The sequence below is a fragment of the Nymphalis io genome, chromosome 1, assembly GCF_905147045.1.
Source record: "Nymphalis io chromosome 1, ilAglIoxx1.1, whole genome shotgun sequence".
Classification (NCBI taxonomy): domain Eukaryota; kingdom Metazoa; phylum Arthropoda; class Insecta; order Lepidoptera; family Nymphalidae; genus Nymphalis; species Nymphalis io.
Genome location: NC_065888.1, coordinates 11,615,916 through 11,631,641, shown reverse-complemented (window position 1 = coordinate 11,631,641; position 15,726 = coordinate 11,615,916). Strand labels below are relative to the sequence as shown.

Sequence of the window (15,726 nt, the reverse complement as noted above, 5' to 3'; positions counted from 1 at the left end):
TGAAAAATATGAATATAATAAATATAAAGTAAATTATTATTAATTTAATTTTAATTATTGACAGGTACGTGTGAATAAACTGAAAATGATATGACGTGTTAAGATCCTAATAGTAAACTTATCTCTTATAAAGCTATCAGAGTATCGATTGAAAAAAGTATTATAGATCTATCCAGCGCTACCTGTTGCTAACTTCAGTGGATTTTAAATCTGTTTTTGCGATCTTCCGACACTGTCAACATAGACACCGAAATTCCATTAACACTTAATGTAACTAAACTGATATTCGGCTTTGACTAAGAGAAAAGTTAACCAACTTTGGACAAGATTATATATTTATGTATAAGTTAATAAACAGAAATAAAATTAAAATTTCGAATAGGCAAGCGTACTGGGCGAATGGGATACCTGATCATATTGGTCACCAACAGCCATTCCATACAACGCCAATGCGCTAGCAAACATTGGGACTAAGAAGTTGTGTTTGCAACTAGACTCACTCACACTTCAAACCGGAACACAACATTATTAAGAAGTGCTCAGGCGGCTTGCACGAAGCCTGCATTAAATAGTACAACCAATGAGTAGGAAATAATACATTTATATCAGTAACAGCCTGTGAATGTCTCTCTGCTGGGCTAAGGCTGCTCCAATTCGTGGAATACACATGTGGCAGAATTTCACTGAAATTTGACACATGCAGGTTTCCACACGATGTTTTCCTTCACCGTCTAACACGACATAAATTATAAAAACACAAATTAAGATGAAAATTCAGTGGCGCTTGCCCGGATATGAACCTACGATCATCGGTTAAGATTCACGCGTTCTAACCAATGGCTCTTTATAAATATCTTTATAAACATATCTGAAAATTATCATAATAATATTTTAATAGAAAAAACACACCACTGACGGTTCTCTATCGATGAGAAGTTCTGGGGCTTATTTCACCACCACGCTCTGCTGTGATTTGGTCGATAATGAGTTTAGGTTTATGTTTTTTTAATCACCTGTGAATTTTAGTGGTGCTTGCTTTCGTTTGAACCATGACTTGTGGAAACTATTGCTTGAACCGCTATTTAACTACAATTAATACAGTATGATGTATAGTGAAATAATGTTTCCATATTTATACATATTTCTTATTTTAATATGATGACCTGTATATAAGGTATTTTATCGATAATATGAACTGAAAATTGCGATATTTAGGCATCGGTTGTTACGTGATATGGTTCGCAAGAAGTTCGAATATCGAAATTTTCCCACGACACGTGAATCGTAAAAATTGGCAATACTCGGGATCAGTGAGGCGTACGAGTAATATCGATAGGTAGGGAGATACATATGTGTATGCTCACTAAAGCACACATATATTTTTACATTTATAAACATATTCTAACCGTAATCGTATGTATATAATGTGGTTTTAAGAATCAAAATACTAAACGAAATATCTATAAATAATTAAATATAACAGAAATTATTTGTAAGGAGAATTTGTAAAATAAATGTCTGTAAAGTGATGGTTTGTAAAATGAAACATTTGCCGAACAAGTTGTTTTTTAAATGAATAGTATATGAAACTAAAAATTTTATAATCATTTTTTGGTTAAACACTTTTATTTTCGCAATAATAATAAACATAATTAAGTTTATTAAAAGTAGAGTCATTTGCCCTCCCGGCGAATATAAAAAAAAAAATAATGTAGGAAGAAATAAGAGTATTTGGTAATTATATATGTTCTATAATAACTAATATAAATACTTGGCGAAGTTTTGTTGTTTGAATATACTTGGGGGCTCCTTTCCTTAGATAATGTTAAAAAATGTGGCATAAAAAATTGTCACTATTTTTAAGTAGCAGTGCACGTATGTAAATAGACGTCATATTGAAAAAAAATATAATAAAAGGTAATTATTATTATAAAACATAACATAAACAAACAGGAATGTAGAAAGCTTGGTACAAGTAACATTTAAGAATATATTTATATTAAATGTTTCTGAATTAAAATAATAACATAGCAGCAACTGCTGTTATAGTTTCTGCAGTTAAAATAATTAGTTAATAATGTAAGATATAATAAGTGCAAGTAATGACATAATGAGTGGCTTAACCAAGCATTACAAGACACCATATCTGAAAACAATAATTAACAAATATATAATTCGAATAATTTTCTACGAGACCGACAAAACTGATAGTAAGAATATTTCTATCATTGTTAAATACAAGTAAATGGTAAAATGATAAAATTATATTTAAAATTCTGCTGTGAATTTTATATTTATAATACCCTAATAATATATACTTATTTATTTATACCTAATAATATATACTTGAAACAAAAGAGATACAAAAACATGTCAAATGAGAACTAAATATAAAGCATGCTTATTCATATCGCTTTTCATTTAAATAAATTTTTTCCTGCACCAGGTGTGCAGAAGGAAAAAAAAATATCAGAAAAAAACAAAGCATTCTATGTGTATGTTTTAAACCAAAGCTTCCGTAAATTAAATATGTTTAATATTTTAAGCATATTATATAATGCATTTAATATTATTTTATAATTATATTATTAGTTGATTGGTATTATATATATTTTTTTAATTTTTCAAACAGACGACGTAACATTTAATGTATATAAAATAAAAAAATCATGAAATACATTCAAAACTTTGAAATTTATATTATTTAATTTAATTGTAAATGATTACATTTTACAACAACAAAACACACTTCAACTATCGGATAAATAGATATATGTAATGAAGAAATATGTAATAGATATATGTTTCGCCGTACAAAAATGATTATCAAAAATCATTTCATTAAACCGTGTGCCAAAGGCGATGCACGCGTCCCAATTAGTATAATAAAGCTAACGCGACAATAGGCATGATGACAGTATTAAAAAATTAAAAAATAAATGATTTTACAGAAGAAACTATTTTAAAAGGATTCTAAAAAATGATCCCATTTTAATATACATATTGAGATTAATAAGATTTTTAATAAAACAAAAGTATAAAATTCTGCAATCAGCCATTTTATTTGAAACACCAATCAGAGCGAATGTCGTCACTCCTTTGTGTCAACAGTTCGAGACAAAAAACATATAACATAACATAAGGTATAACCCTTTCTCTCGAACAGTTGTCGTGTTTACGCGTTTCAAAATTAATTTTGCATCATTTAATTAGTTGAGTCGTTGGTTACTCGGGGTTTTGTTAAGAAAATAAAACATCCAAGACCAGTCAATGACGGAACAAGGTTTTGTTAAGGCAAACTCCTTTAATTTGCCCAGGATTGATTTGTTGATGTTAGGAGAGTTTCTTTCATCAAATAAAGACTTTTGTTCATCTGAATTTCGAAATGTAAAAACTTCCTTGTAAGTACATTTTTATTTATCTTTAGTGTTATCATAGTTTTTTCTCTGCTAGCTATACAATATTATTATATTACTATTAGTATTACTCGCAGATGAAGAGCCCTTATATTGTTACCAGTAAGAATTTTTAAGACTATTTCATTTAGCTCCAATAGTACTGAATTTGTGAATTTACCTATTTACGAATACTTCTATAAATCTAAATATATTATAAACATATAATAAATCTTTATGAATCTCTGCCTCTATATATTCAAATGAAACACCTAATCTCAGGTGATTATTTTAAGCTAATAAAAACCTTGTCCATTGCCACCTTATGTATTCGTATATTAATCTCAATTTTGTTTATTTAAGATCCTCACGATCATATGGGGATGATGATGGTGTTGATATTGATGTATTTTTACACAGAGGGACCGCACATCACTTGTAAAATTTGGAATTCATTTTTAACCTTAGGAAATACGCAATAGTTTCTGATTTTCTTCGTTGAGTATAGACACAATACAACGTTTACTATGAAGTGACGTCACGTTCAGGCGCCATGACACCTGCGGGTGTTTTCGAGCGAAATTCAAAATAGGTAAATGAAAATGCAATTATTTGCGTAAACAGTTAGTTTATTACTGAAATAAAATTATTTTCAGTAATAGTAGACGTGTACTTACATTATAGAAGGTTATTTCAAAATCAGTCATCATGCCTATTTGAGCTTACGTACTACTGACATAAATAAATTTAAGGTGTCATCCAGTTTCTTAATTAACCTTAATAACCAGTACTGCGAAAAAAACTTTTGGTCTTTTCGCATTTCCGTGACACTTTTAATCTTAATATTATTGTAGAAATCGCAATTTAAAAATCGCGGGTTAATAATCATCTGGTTTGATACAAACATGTAAACCGTATATGGATTTAATACGCGAACGTAAATATTGCGCGATGTGTATTTGCAGTTCTGTCTTAGTCCAAGCAGTGTTTATAATACAACTTCAAGTATGTAATATGTAGCCCAATTTAGCGCAACGTTTCTGACAGCGTTTTACTTCTGCCTGACTGTATTTTGAGAGTTAAAATGCGAAGGTGCCAAAAAAGAGTGTTTTAACTCCAAGTTTTTTGTCAAAAAAAATACAAACCAATTTAATCGATTTCTGCATTATGGTTTTTAATTTATTTTGTCATATTAAAAGTGAAACTCACCAGCAATGGCCAGTGTAACTTGGAACACTCCGTACACTACTGTCACGGCGCCTGTACCAACGCCGAGCTCGTCGAGAAAGTCATTGTATATAAACCCAAAGACCGGTTGGTGTGCTGTACCAGCGATCTGAAACAATAAATAAGATGTACTTTACACTACATATTGTATGCAATTTTAGACTTGCTTGATCGTTAATACACCAATAAAGTGACAATTAGTTAATAAATATATAATTATCAATTCAATCATATTTAATGAAGTTTCACATGAAGATTTTTTTAAATAGTTGTAATTTTAATTTAATGATTATTATATATTTTACGTTATCATACAATTATATCTACGAATAAACAAAATTGACGCATCTTATTACATTACGCATTTATGTTAAATAAATGGTATTAATTTGTTTTAGCTTCGTATTCAATGAATTGAAGGAAGATTTAGCAAGTTTATATATGTTTTAGGTGCGTACGTAAAAATATAAAACTTTTTAATACTAAGGGAGTACAAAATAATGTAGCAGAAGTTCCTTATTTTAATTAAAAAATGTATTAAGCGTTTCTTGATTCGTTTTTATACTGAAATTAAATAGATCGTTTTCACTGGCTCACTCACCCTTCAAACCGCTACGTAACATTACTTAGTATTTCTGTTTAGCGGTAGAATATCTGATGAGTAAATGGTATTAACCTAGACAGGTCTTTTATAGCCTTATATTATACTTATTCATGATTGTACAAAATTGAATTGTAACGCTGTTTACTAAGATAATAAGATAATAATTTCTGTTCTCTAATTAATTGGGCATATTTACAATTTAGGTCTTTTTAATAACGTTTTTATATCTCATTAAAAACCAGTTTGAATGGAAAAAATATATTTTTGTTTACCACTGAGTTGGCTATATTTTTGCTTCGGATTAATTAAATAAACATATATCATAAGCATATAATCAACAGTCTAATCTTAATCATATTCAAAAAAATTCCACTTAGACGCGTTCCCATTGACACCGTTATGTTAATTAGAAAGCTTTTTGTTTACGTTCTAGTTATTTGTCGCTGATACTTTCATAACATCCTTCTCATTAGAAAACTTGTCGCCTAATATTATAAAGAAAAATAGAAATAGAAAATAATAATATTATAGATATTTATATCTCATCGTTTTATTTTATTACTTCGCTTTCCTTTAATTCATTGTTTCCATTTAAGTGACGTTGTGTATTTTATGAAAAATAAAGATTTAAATCTATTTTAACTCTTCAAAACATTACATTAAGTAATAAAACATAAAAAATAAAATAAAACAAACTATTTATTGACATATTCAGCGGTGTTATTCCGTAAAAGCTCAGTTCGTATCTCACTCGTACAACTTCGAAAACCTTTTCAAGCTGATATGTATATCACATATATGTATCCAAAATATCATAATTTTATTAGTCACATTATATCACTCCCTGATATTTCACGATTCGTCTTCGGTGATTTTCAACATTGTTTATACAGAATTGGTCTCATTATATTCGTTAAAACGAACTAAGCATTAAAATAACATTAAATTAAATATAATTTATCTTAAATATAAATTTTAAAGATTAATAAATAATTTAAGTGAACCGAGAGCAAATAAATCTTTTAAAAAAATCAAGACAGTTCGCAACTCTATTCTAGATGCATCTTGTAAGTCGTAAAAGTAATTAAGTTTAATTTATTTGGTTTTAATATTATGATATTTTTAATTTTTCTCACGCAGATGAATTATAACCAGTATAATAAAAAGATAAGACTTTTCATGATATCATTCTGTTACATAAATAACACATATATATTTATCTAACAAATTAATAAATATGTTTATAAGATATCAATCAATCAATCAATCAACAGCCAATCGTTGTCCACTGCTGAACATAGGCCTCTCCCAAGGTGCGCCAAAGCTCCCTGTCCTCCGCCTTCCGCATCCAGTTGGTGCCCGCCACCTTCTTAAGGTCGTCGGTCCACCTGGCTGGAGGGCGCCCTACGCTGCGCTTGCCGATTCACGGTCTCCACTCTAGGACTCGTCTGCTCCAACGGCTATCGGTCCTACGACATACGTGACCAGCCCACTGCCACTTCAGCCTGCTAATTTTGCAAGCTATGTCGGTGACTCCGGTTCTTTTCCGGATAATCTCATTTCTGATCTTATCCTTCAAAGATACTCCGAGCATAGCTCGCTCCATAGCACGCTGAGCGACTTTGAATTTGTGGACTAGTCCCGCAGTTAGTGTCCACGTTTTGGCACCGTATGTCATGGCAGGTAAGACGCATTGGTTGAAGACTTTCGTCTTCAAACATTGCGGTATAGACGACTTGAGGACTTGACGAAGGTTGCCAAATGCTGCCCATCCCAAGCGAATTCTTCGATCGGCTTCCTTCTCGAAGTTGTTCCTACCGACTTGTCTTATCTGTCCTAGGTAGGTATATTCACTAACAACTTCGAGAGGTTTCCCCTCGACGTATATCGGTCCCGGCACGACATGCATATTGAACATGACCTTGGTCTTGTCCAAGTTCATACCGAGACCGACACACCGGGAAGACTCGCCTAGGCTACGCAGCATTTCGGTGAGTTGTTCCAGCGACTCTGCTATGATGACGATATCGTCGGCAAATCGAAGGTGTGAGATGTACTCGCCGTTTACATTGACTCCATACCTAGTCCAATCCAGCGTTTTGAAAACGTCTTCCAACGCGTTGGTGAACAGTTTCGGGGATATTACATCCCCCTGTCTCACCCCTCTGCGCAGTTGGATCGCCTTCGTCTTACAGTCCTGGATGTGGACAGTCATTTAAGACTTTAATGCTAAAGTGGGAGTACAAGATAGCGGTGAATCGAAAGTCGGACCTTACGGCTTGGGCTGCAGAAATCACAGGGGGCAAATGCTGGTAAACTTTCTCGAAGCGCAGGGGCTTTTTTTGATGAATTCTTTCTTTCAAAAGAAGCCTCAAAGGAGGTGGACCTGGCGAAGCCCCGATAACGTAAAAAGGAACGAGATAGACTTTATCATTTCGAATAAAAGGCACATATTTAGAGATGTTTCAGTGATCAACAAGTTTAATACCGGAAGTGATCACCGCTTGGTTCGAGGCACTCTAAATATCAACTTAAAAGCCGAAAGATCGAGAATGATGAGGTCTACTCTCCGACCTACCATGCTCCAAGCTGCTCAAGGCTCCGAAAAGTTCCAAATGGAACTTCAAAATCAATTCACCGCGTTGGAAACCATAAGCAGCATTAATGAGAGAACCGACACGCTGGTCAAAATACTGCAAAACACATCCCGCAAGTGTTTTCCGCCACAGAGAAGAGACAACGCACCAAAACTCTCTGCTGAGACACTCGAGCTCATGAGAAAACGACGAGAACTACCATCGTTTTTGTCAGATAAGGCCTTAAACCGAACAATAAAAACGCTGACGCGACGCGATCTCCGACGCTCCAATACCCGTGCCATCAAGGCTGCGATTGAGCAAAATCGGGGATCGAAAGTGTTCGCTCGCAAGTTTGGGAGGCCGCGTCTGACAAAACTTAAAACTGAAAATGGTGGGGTCGTTACCTCTAGGCCTGAGATTATCGGAGAAGTAGAGAGGTTTTATGGGCAGTTGTTCTCTTCAAGATCGGATAAACCCGTGGGAATCAGTATTGATGACCAGCGCGCCCCTCTTATGCGCCATTACTCCGAGGAGCTCCCGGTCGTTGACCAAGGAGAGATTAGGGCGGCTCTAGAACAGCTTAAAAACAACAAAGCTCCGGGAGATGACGGAATCACAACAGAGTTGCTTAAGGCAGGCGGGACTCCGGTCCTGAAAGAGCTAGCAAGCCTCTTTAATTCCGTCATCCAACATGGCAAGACCCCGGAAACGTGGAGCGGGAGTGAGGTGGTACTGTTTTTCAAGAAAGGTGATAAAACCCTCTTGAAAAACTACAGACCAATCTCCCTCCTGAGTCACGTGTATAAGCTGTTCTCAAGAGTCGTCACGAACCGTCTCGCCAGACGACTTGACGAGTTCCAGCCCCCAGAGCAAGCCGGCTTTCGATCAGGCTTATAAGATATATAATTATAATAATGTACAGCCAAAATGCAAAACTAATATTAATTAGTAGGTAACTTACTATTCTATTGTTCTAACAATGAAATGTCAATTTTCCTGTTCGTCTGCGATAAATTAAAATTCTGATGGTCCGTTTTTTTTATTTTATTTTATTTATTTTTTTTATTTGTTTATTTAATGTATAAAAATCTTAACAAGAGTTGAGTAATGTTTCAGTACTATAATTAAGAGATTGAACACACTTACAAAGTTAATTACTTACAAAGCGCTTCGAATACACATGTATTATTCGCACTGCAAAACTGTTGAACAATTTGCCTGAGTTTGTATTTCCTGAGGTACAACGTTGGTGTCTTCAAATCCAGAGAAATCATGTTTTTTCTACGCGAGCGTGCTACATCCTAGCCCGTTTTTATGCTTTACATCAGGCAAGTCAACGGTCAAACGCTGATCTATATGAGTTAAAAAAATGCGCCAATAAAATGCACGGTAATAACTGGCAATAATGACGTAACAAACTATTATTTGTAAAGTTGTGGCCATACGCGTGCGTATACCTATTAAACGTATAATTCAATGAAAATTACCTACAACCAATAATGTGCAACTTAACTATATGAAACGCGTTACTGCATAGTTACTGTAGTACTGTGTGTGTTCTTACAGTACAGCCGCTCCTTGAAGATTGTGTTATCTTAAAAAAATGGTTTAGAATCAATACTCTACTCTGGATCATTATGAAAACTACGAATTTGTAAAACGATTGATGAAAATCTTCGAAAAAAAGTCGAGATGGCCCAGTGGTAATAACGCGTGAATCTTAATCGATGAACGTGGGTTCAAACCCGGACAAGCACCTCTGAATTTTCATGTACTGGTGGTAGAGCTTTGTGCAAGCTCGTCTGGGTAGGTACCACCCACTCGTCAGATATTCTACCGAAAAACAGCAGTACTTGGTATTGTTGTGTTCCGGTTTGAAGGGTGAGTGAGCCAGTGTAATTACAGGCACAAGGGACATAATATCTTAGTTCCCAAGGGTGGTGGCGCATTGGTGATGTAAGCGATGGTTAACATTTCTTACAATGCCAAAGTCAATGGGCGTTGGTGACCACTTACCATCAGGTGGCCCATATGCTCGTACGCCTTCCTATTCTTAGCCTAGCAGTTGGACATTTACAGGCTGTTACTTACTTTGATGAAAATTTCAATGTCAATTATTTATTTATTTATGGTACATCGTGTAAAGAACATATTATTATGATATAATATATATAAATAAATTATTTCCTTGTTTATTTGTTATTTACGGAAGTAAATTAAATGAGTTATTAAAATTCCTTTCCTATTTAAATAAAAGTTATAATTATAATATGGTATAAATATAAATTAAAATTAGTAATAAAATAATTGAAAAAAAAATACAAAGTAACTCAACAAAACGTAAAATAACAAGCTTAAATTTGCCAATTTCAATTTTTTGCTACATATGTTAAAAGTCGGTCCAGTTGATTAAAATCACTTTGCCAATTTGTGGTAACTCACATTATATAACTCTAATATAACTGCCTTTTGTCACAATCAGTTCTCACCGTTAAACCTAACTCAATGTGAATCTTCCAAGATTTTTATTAAACAGGTTAAGAGCAAGGTCAAATAACTAACTAAATATAATCAACTAAACTTTGAATTAAACATTTCTTAAGTAAACCTTTATTTCTATATAAATACATAGTAACACATTTAAGGCAGAAAGTGCTTAAACAAATGTCAAAAATCCTTTTAAATTTTTTAAACGAGATACACAGCTCGCCTTTGTTTTTTTTAAGGTGGTTGAACTTTCAAACTCTTGCTTAGTTACTCTGGTATTTGCTCTATACTAATTAAATGTTACAGTTGTCTTTGATAACATAGAGACCTGCCTTGCTACAGCACCATCAATAATGTGTCAAGATGTATACGTCTAAAAAATGTAATCGCTTATTTAATAAGTAGTGATCGGTCGATGACCCGCTAGCCTTTAAGCCGCAATAACACCAACACTATCTCACAAATGTGAAATGTTTTAGTTTGTCAGTACAAACTAAAACATTTCACTATATTGGCTATAGCGGTAAGAAGTTTGTCAGTACAAACTAAAACATTTCACATTTGTGAGATAGTGTTGGTGTTATTAAGGTTTATCAAGCAAGTGCTTGATATTGGAAGATTAATCTTTAACGTGTTTTCGTTCTTGTCATTTAATGCAGTTGTTTAGATTGCAATTGTAGCGGCGATTCGATTTGTTAAATTATAATGTAAATATTTTTGTATCGTCAAAATATAATTATACTAGCAAAACTTTACTTGGCGTATTGAAACAATATAGGTACCACCCACTCATCAGATATTCTACCGCCATACAGCAATTTTTAGAATTGTTATGTTCCGGTTTGCAGGTGAGTGAGCCAATGTTATTACGATCACAAGGGACATAACAAATTAGTTCCCAAGGTTAAGGTAATTAATAATTTAGTGAAAAAATATATAAAATTAATACGATTCCTTATTCTTAGATTTATTATTAAAACACCTTGCTTGTTAAGAGAATTGACCTACTATTTAATTTTGATGGGCATTCATTTGGAGGTCTCGACCCTCACATTAAGAATCGTTTGAAGACTAATGTGTAATTATAGCCCTAAAGGCATTATTATTATTATTATTATTACAATATATTTTTTTTATATAACTGTAACAAGACGATATGGGATTCAGATTTATTTCATTACGTCATTATATTTATATCTAGATAAATATCTAGATATAATCCAACGACTCATGGTGCTAAATATAAATAAGTATATCAGTAATAATAATAACGTCCTCCAGACCGATTTCGGCCACGGCGGCCAATCTCAAGAGAGATTAGCCAACTACGCAGAAGTTTTTATAGTGCACAAGTGTGTGCGCGGACACAGGTGCACTCTTTATTCCCTAGCTCTCATAATCCGATGGGACGGTAATCCGATACGACCGGAAAGAGTTCAGGCGCAGGTCCAACGGCTTTACATGCTTTCCGAGGCACGGGAGCGTACACACTTCCAACTTCCAGCCTCGGGCTGCTACTCAGAATTTTCTGACAGAAAAACTCAATAATTTTTTCAGTTTTTTCTGTGGCCTTACATCAAGCCACTAGACCAGCGAGGCAGTCAAATGTAAATAACTATTATATATTTTTTAAATAACTATATTATAAGTCGCATAAAGAACTGCTTCATTAATTATTAATCAAAAATTCAAATATTGTTTATCAGGCTCCGCATAGAAGCATAATTTTAAGATATCCCTAGTTTCCACTTACAAACCATCATGGCCTAGTGGAAAAAAAAATTGTATCTTAAGTGGTGGTCGCGGGCTCGCGGGCAAGCGTGGTAGTTGTCATGAGTTGAATTTTTTTTTATTATTAATTTATCTCGCGTTCGGTGGAGTGAAACTGATGAAAACTGGTTAAGTCGGATTATTTTTGCCGTATGTATATAATACCATAATTGAGAATCGTCATAGTATGTCTAGCCTTAATATTCTGCTCAAGAGGAAATAAGGTTCCTGCCCAGAAGATAACAGTGTTACTTTTGAAATATGAATTCTGCTAAGACGAACCAACTTTAAAATTTAAATTTTATATTCTGCATGAAAATCCTATCTAACCTTTTTAACATTTATATTAATATGCATTTTCACTACAACATAATATATGCATTTTCATTTTACTATAATAGCTAGACCTTTTTGGATGACTGCGACAGATAATCTGTGAATAATTTAAATTATTTATTTATGCTTGAGTATTATTTTCTATAATAAAAATGAAATAAAATAATAAACAAAATGTAGATCGATAAATGTCTAATTTATTGTTATGTACTGAATTTATTTTAAAGATAATAACGTATATAATATGTTATTTAATTTTTTTTGAATACCAATTAGGTTTTAGTATGAGATAATCTTCTTCGATGAACAAATATTTTTATTAATTAAATTTATACAAAATTTACTCAATGGTCAAGATACAAGCGGACTTGTATGAGGAGCGTTTTTTTTGTAATGCTTCACTAAAAAACTACAAAATATGCATAAAATTTATACCAAAAGAAACAGCGCTTTTTGGAGAAGTTTTTTCTTTATAATGTTATAATATAGGTAGCTGCGTTCCACATTTTAACCCGCTTTAAATTTAGACAATTGATGTGACAAGCGTGAATTTAATGTTTTTGGTAATATAAGAATAATTTTGTTGTGCTATTATTGATAAAAGGGGGAATATTTATTATAAAATAAAGTTCATTTTTCGATTAAATATTACAGACATGATACGATTTCGTCAACTACTGGTTAAAGATCATATATCAAGTACGTACGTAAGTGGCAGAGCGATTCGTATTACAATTTGATGACTCGGTGGTCAGAGTCGGGGGTTCAATTTCTGCTCGTGGTATAAACATTATTTTTGTTCATTTTTGAATTTATATGATTGGTTAGGATAATTAAAATTGAATGCTATAAATTGACACAAAATTATAAACTTGTAAAAATTAAATCGCGTTTTTTATTTTATACCGAAAATAGAGCAATACCACGCGACATGCCACCTCGTGTTCGTGGTTGCCATTATAAATTAAACCATTTTTCTAGTAATTTTTTTTTTTGTATTATTTACAATCAATTGCATAAAAATGTATTAACATCATCACAATACGTATTATTATTAATCATTAAACAGAAAATAAGAACAGATATTTTTTGTACAAAATCCGCTGTCTATTCTAGAACATGCTAGAAATACTTTCTATGCAACCTTCACATGCATGCATCTCCGCACACATTAACACTCAACCCACGATATTTTAGATCAACGTCTTATTCCTTTTAACTCTCAGCTTAAAATTTTAAGCAAAAATATTTTTAATCAACATTAAATCTTTTTTTTTTTCACTTAAATCCAAAATCTTTAATATTATCTTAGCCAGTTTTGCTGTATTAACTTTTTGATATTTATAAACATATTGTATTATATTCATAAAGGAGGTTAAATTCTATATGCATAATATTTTTCGCTTACAAAGTGTAATTACTTGATAGGATAAATATTACGGATTCGCAAAAAATGTCATAATGACAACGTAGTACGGGTCAAAATAATTTGTTAATGTATATATGTAATTCAAAACGTGAATCTCTTGGCGTTAGGTAAAAATGCACAAATTTAAGCATGTTTAATAATTTTATTAGTAATATTTTAGGTTATAAAAAATATTTAATTATGCAGAATTTTTTTTAAATCACTGATAAATTAAATATTAAAATAGACATTTAATTAAAAAAATAACTATGATGTTTCTCGAATTATTATCGAAATATGGAGTATTAAAAAAAAATATCTTAAAATAATATTATTTTGTAAGTATTTTGCATATTATAAAAAATGACTGTACATAGTTTACTAATAGGTATTATTATATATAAGAAATTATAATTCTTAAAAGTTAATAAAATAAATTACATAAAATTGCAAATATATAATTTTAAAATGTTTATTTCTATAATAATCACAATTACTTATCAATAAACACGATAAACACGAATATCACAAAACTATTGACTACCAAAGCCGATCACTTCAAATAAAATATAATATTACTTACAAAAATAACAGAGAGGCCAACGCAAACCGCATATCCCCAGCCGCCCTCGGGAGGCACCAGCTCATATTTCTTCTCGTCACTATCACAGCTTCCCAGGCTACTTTTACCTTGCGAACTCATTTTACTTAACGCCTCAACGAGTAAAGCGTATCTAAGAATCAATTACAACAACCTTTCTTTATAAAACAACCTCGGTTAGTGGTGTCATGGGACTTATAAATATGCTACTCTGATTTTGTTAGTTTAAAGATTAAAATATATCACATTAATAAAGGATATATTATAGCATAAGACCGTAAACAGAAATAACGGATTTCCCAAATGAAAACTGACAAACAACTGATAAACCAAGAAATATTCTTGTTAGTACAGCATCGTGCGCTGTCTTACAACGAGCTAAGTACACTACGCGATCTCCATAAACACACTGAACGATTTATTTCATTATGATTATTAAAAATCAATTTTTATTATTCAGGGACGCGTCTCTCTTTTACTTCCATGCGACATCAACTGCCACGATTTCATAATATTATATTCAATGTCAGTTTTCGGACCAAATGTGTTGTAGTTTTTACAAGCGTCTAAATGGATGTGTCGACTATTTTCATTCATACTGTAGTAATATACATATCAAGCATTGGAATATTAATTAGAGACTAATGAAACAGTTCAAACATAAATTATTATTTTGTTTCTTTTTAAGGATTTAAGTAAGTTATTGTCTTTGCTTACTTACGAGCTACCAAACAAATATCATATCTCGTATAAAAAAAAAATTGATTTAAATTTGGAAATCATTAAATCGTAGAACTATATTTCAATTTTATTTTCATTGGCACTCTAAATACATTAAAATTTCATTTAAAATACTTATTGAATCGAAACCTAATTTTAATTTATTTGTTAGCTATGACAATATAAACCTATTTTTAGCTCTCAAACGGTTATCCGACGAATTTATATCTATTTTTATATTCCTTAGATCATTTTTAAGCATGCAAATTTTGTATGTATAGGAAACTGTATTTTATTTTGATAATAAATTTCTCTTCTATATTTATTAGTTACTATTTTTACACACAAATAATTTTCCATAAATTAGCTATTTTTAAATTTGGTTCATATTGAAATTGCATGAGAAATTAGATATTATGAACGTTATAATTAGTCATGTTCACAAAAATAGCAAATAAAATATACTGCTTCTACGTTCATAATAATAAAAATATACTCAATTACTAATTGTTTATTTATCCTACAATTTAACCACTATTTAACAATATATAGCCGAGATGGCCTAGTAGTAAGAACGCGTGAAACTTAACCGATGATCG

At 32.0% G+C, this 15,726-nt stretch overlaps 2 protein-coding genes across 6 annotated transcripts in view; one reads left to right on the top strand and one right to left on the bottom strand.

Moving 5' to 3' along the window:
* The window catches only part of LOC126772434 (monocarboxylate transporter 9-like), a 29,749-nt gene extending 15,198 nt beyond the window's left edge, over nt 1–14,551 (bottom strand). Inside the window, exons 1-2 of the mRNA XM_050492808.1 lie at nt 14,390–14,551; nt 4,605–4,731 (exon numbers count right to left, since the gene is read on the bottom strand). Of these exons, the coding sequence (XP_050348765.1) occupies nt 4,605–4,731; nt 14,390–14,509 (247 nt within the window). The 5' untranslated portion in view covers nt 14,510–14,551. The remainder of the gene's footprint in view (nt 1–4,604; nt 4,732–14,389) is intronic.
* Nucleotides 1–15,726, top strand: part of LOC126772352 (solute carrier family 12 member 6) — a 337,172-nt gene that overhangs the window by 131,431 nt on the left and 190,015 nt on the right. The window lies entirely within an intron of this gene.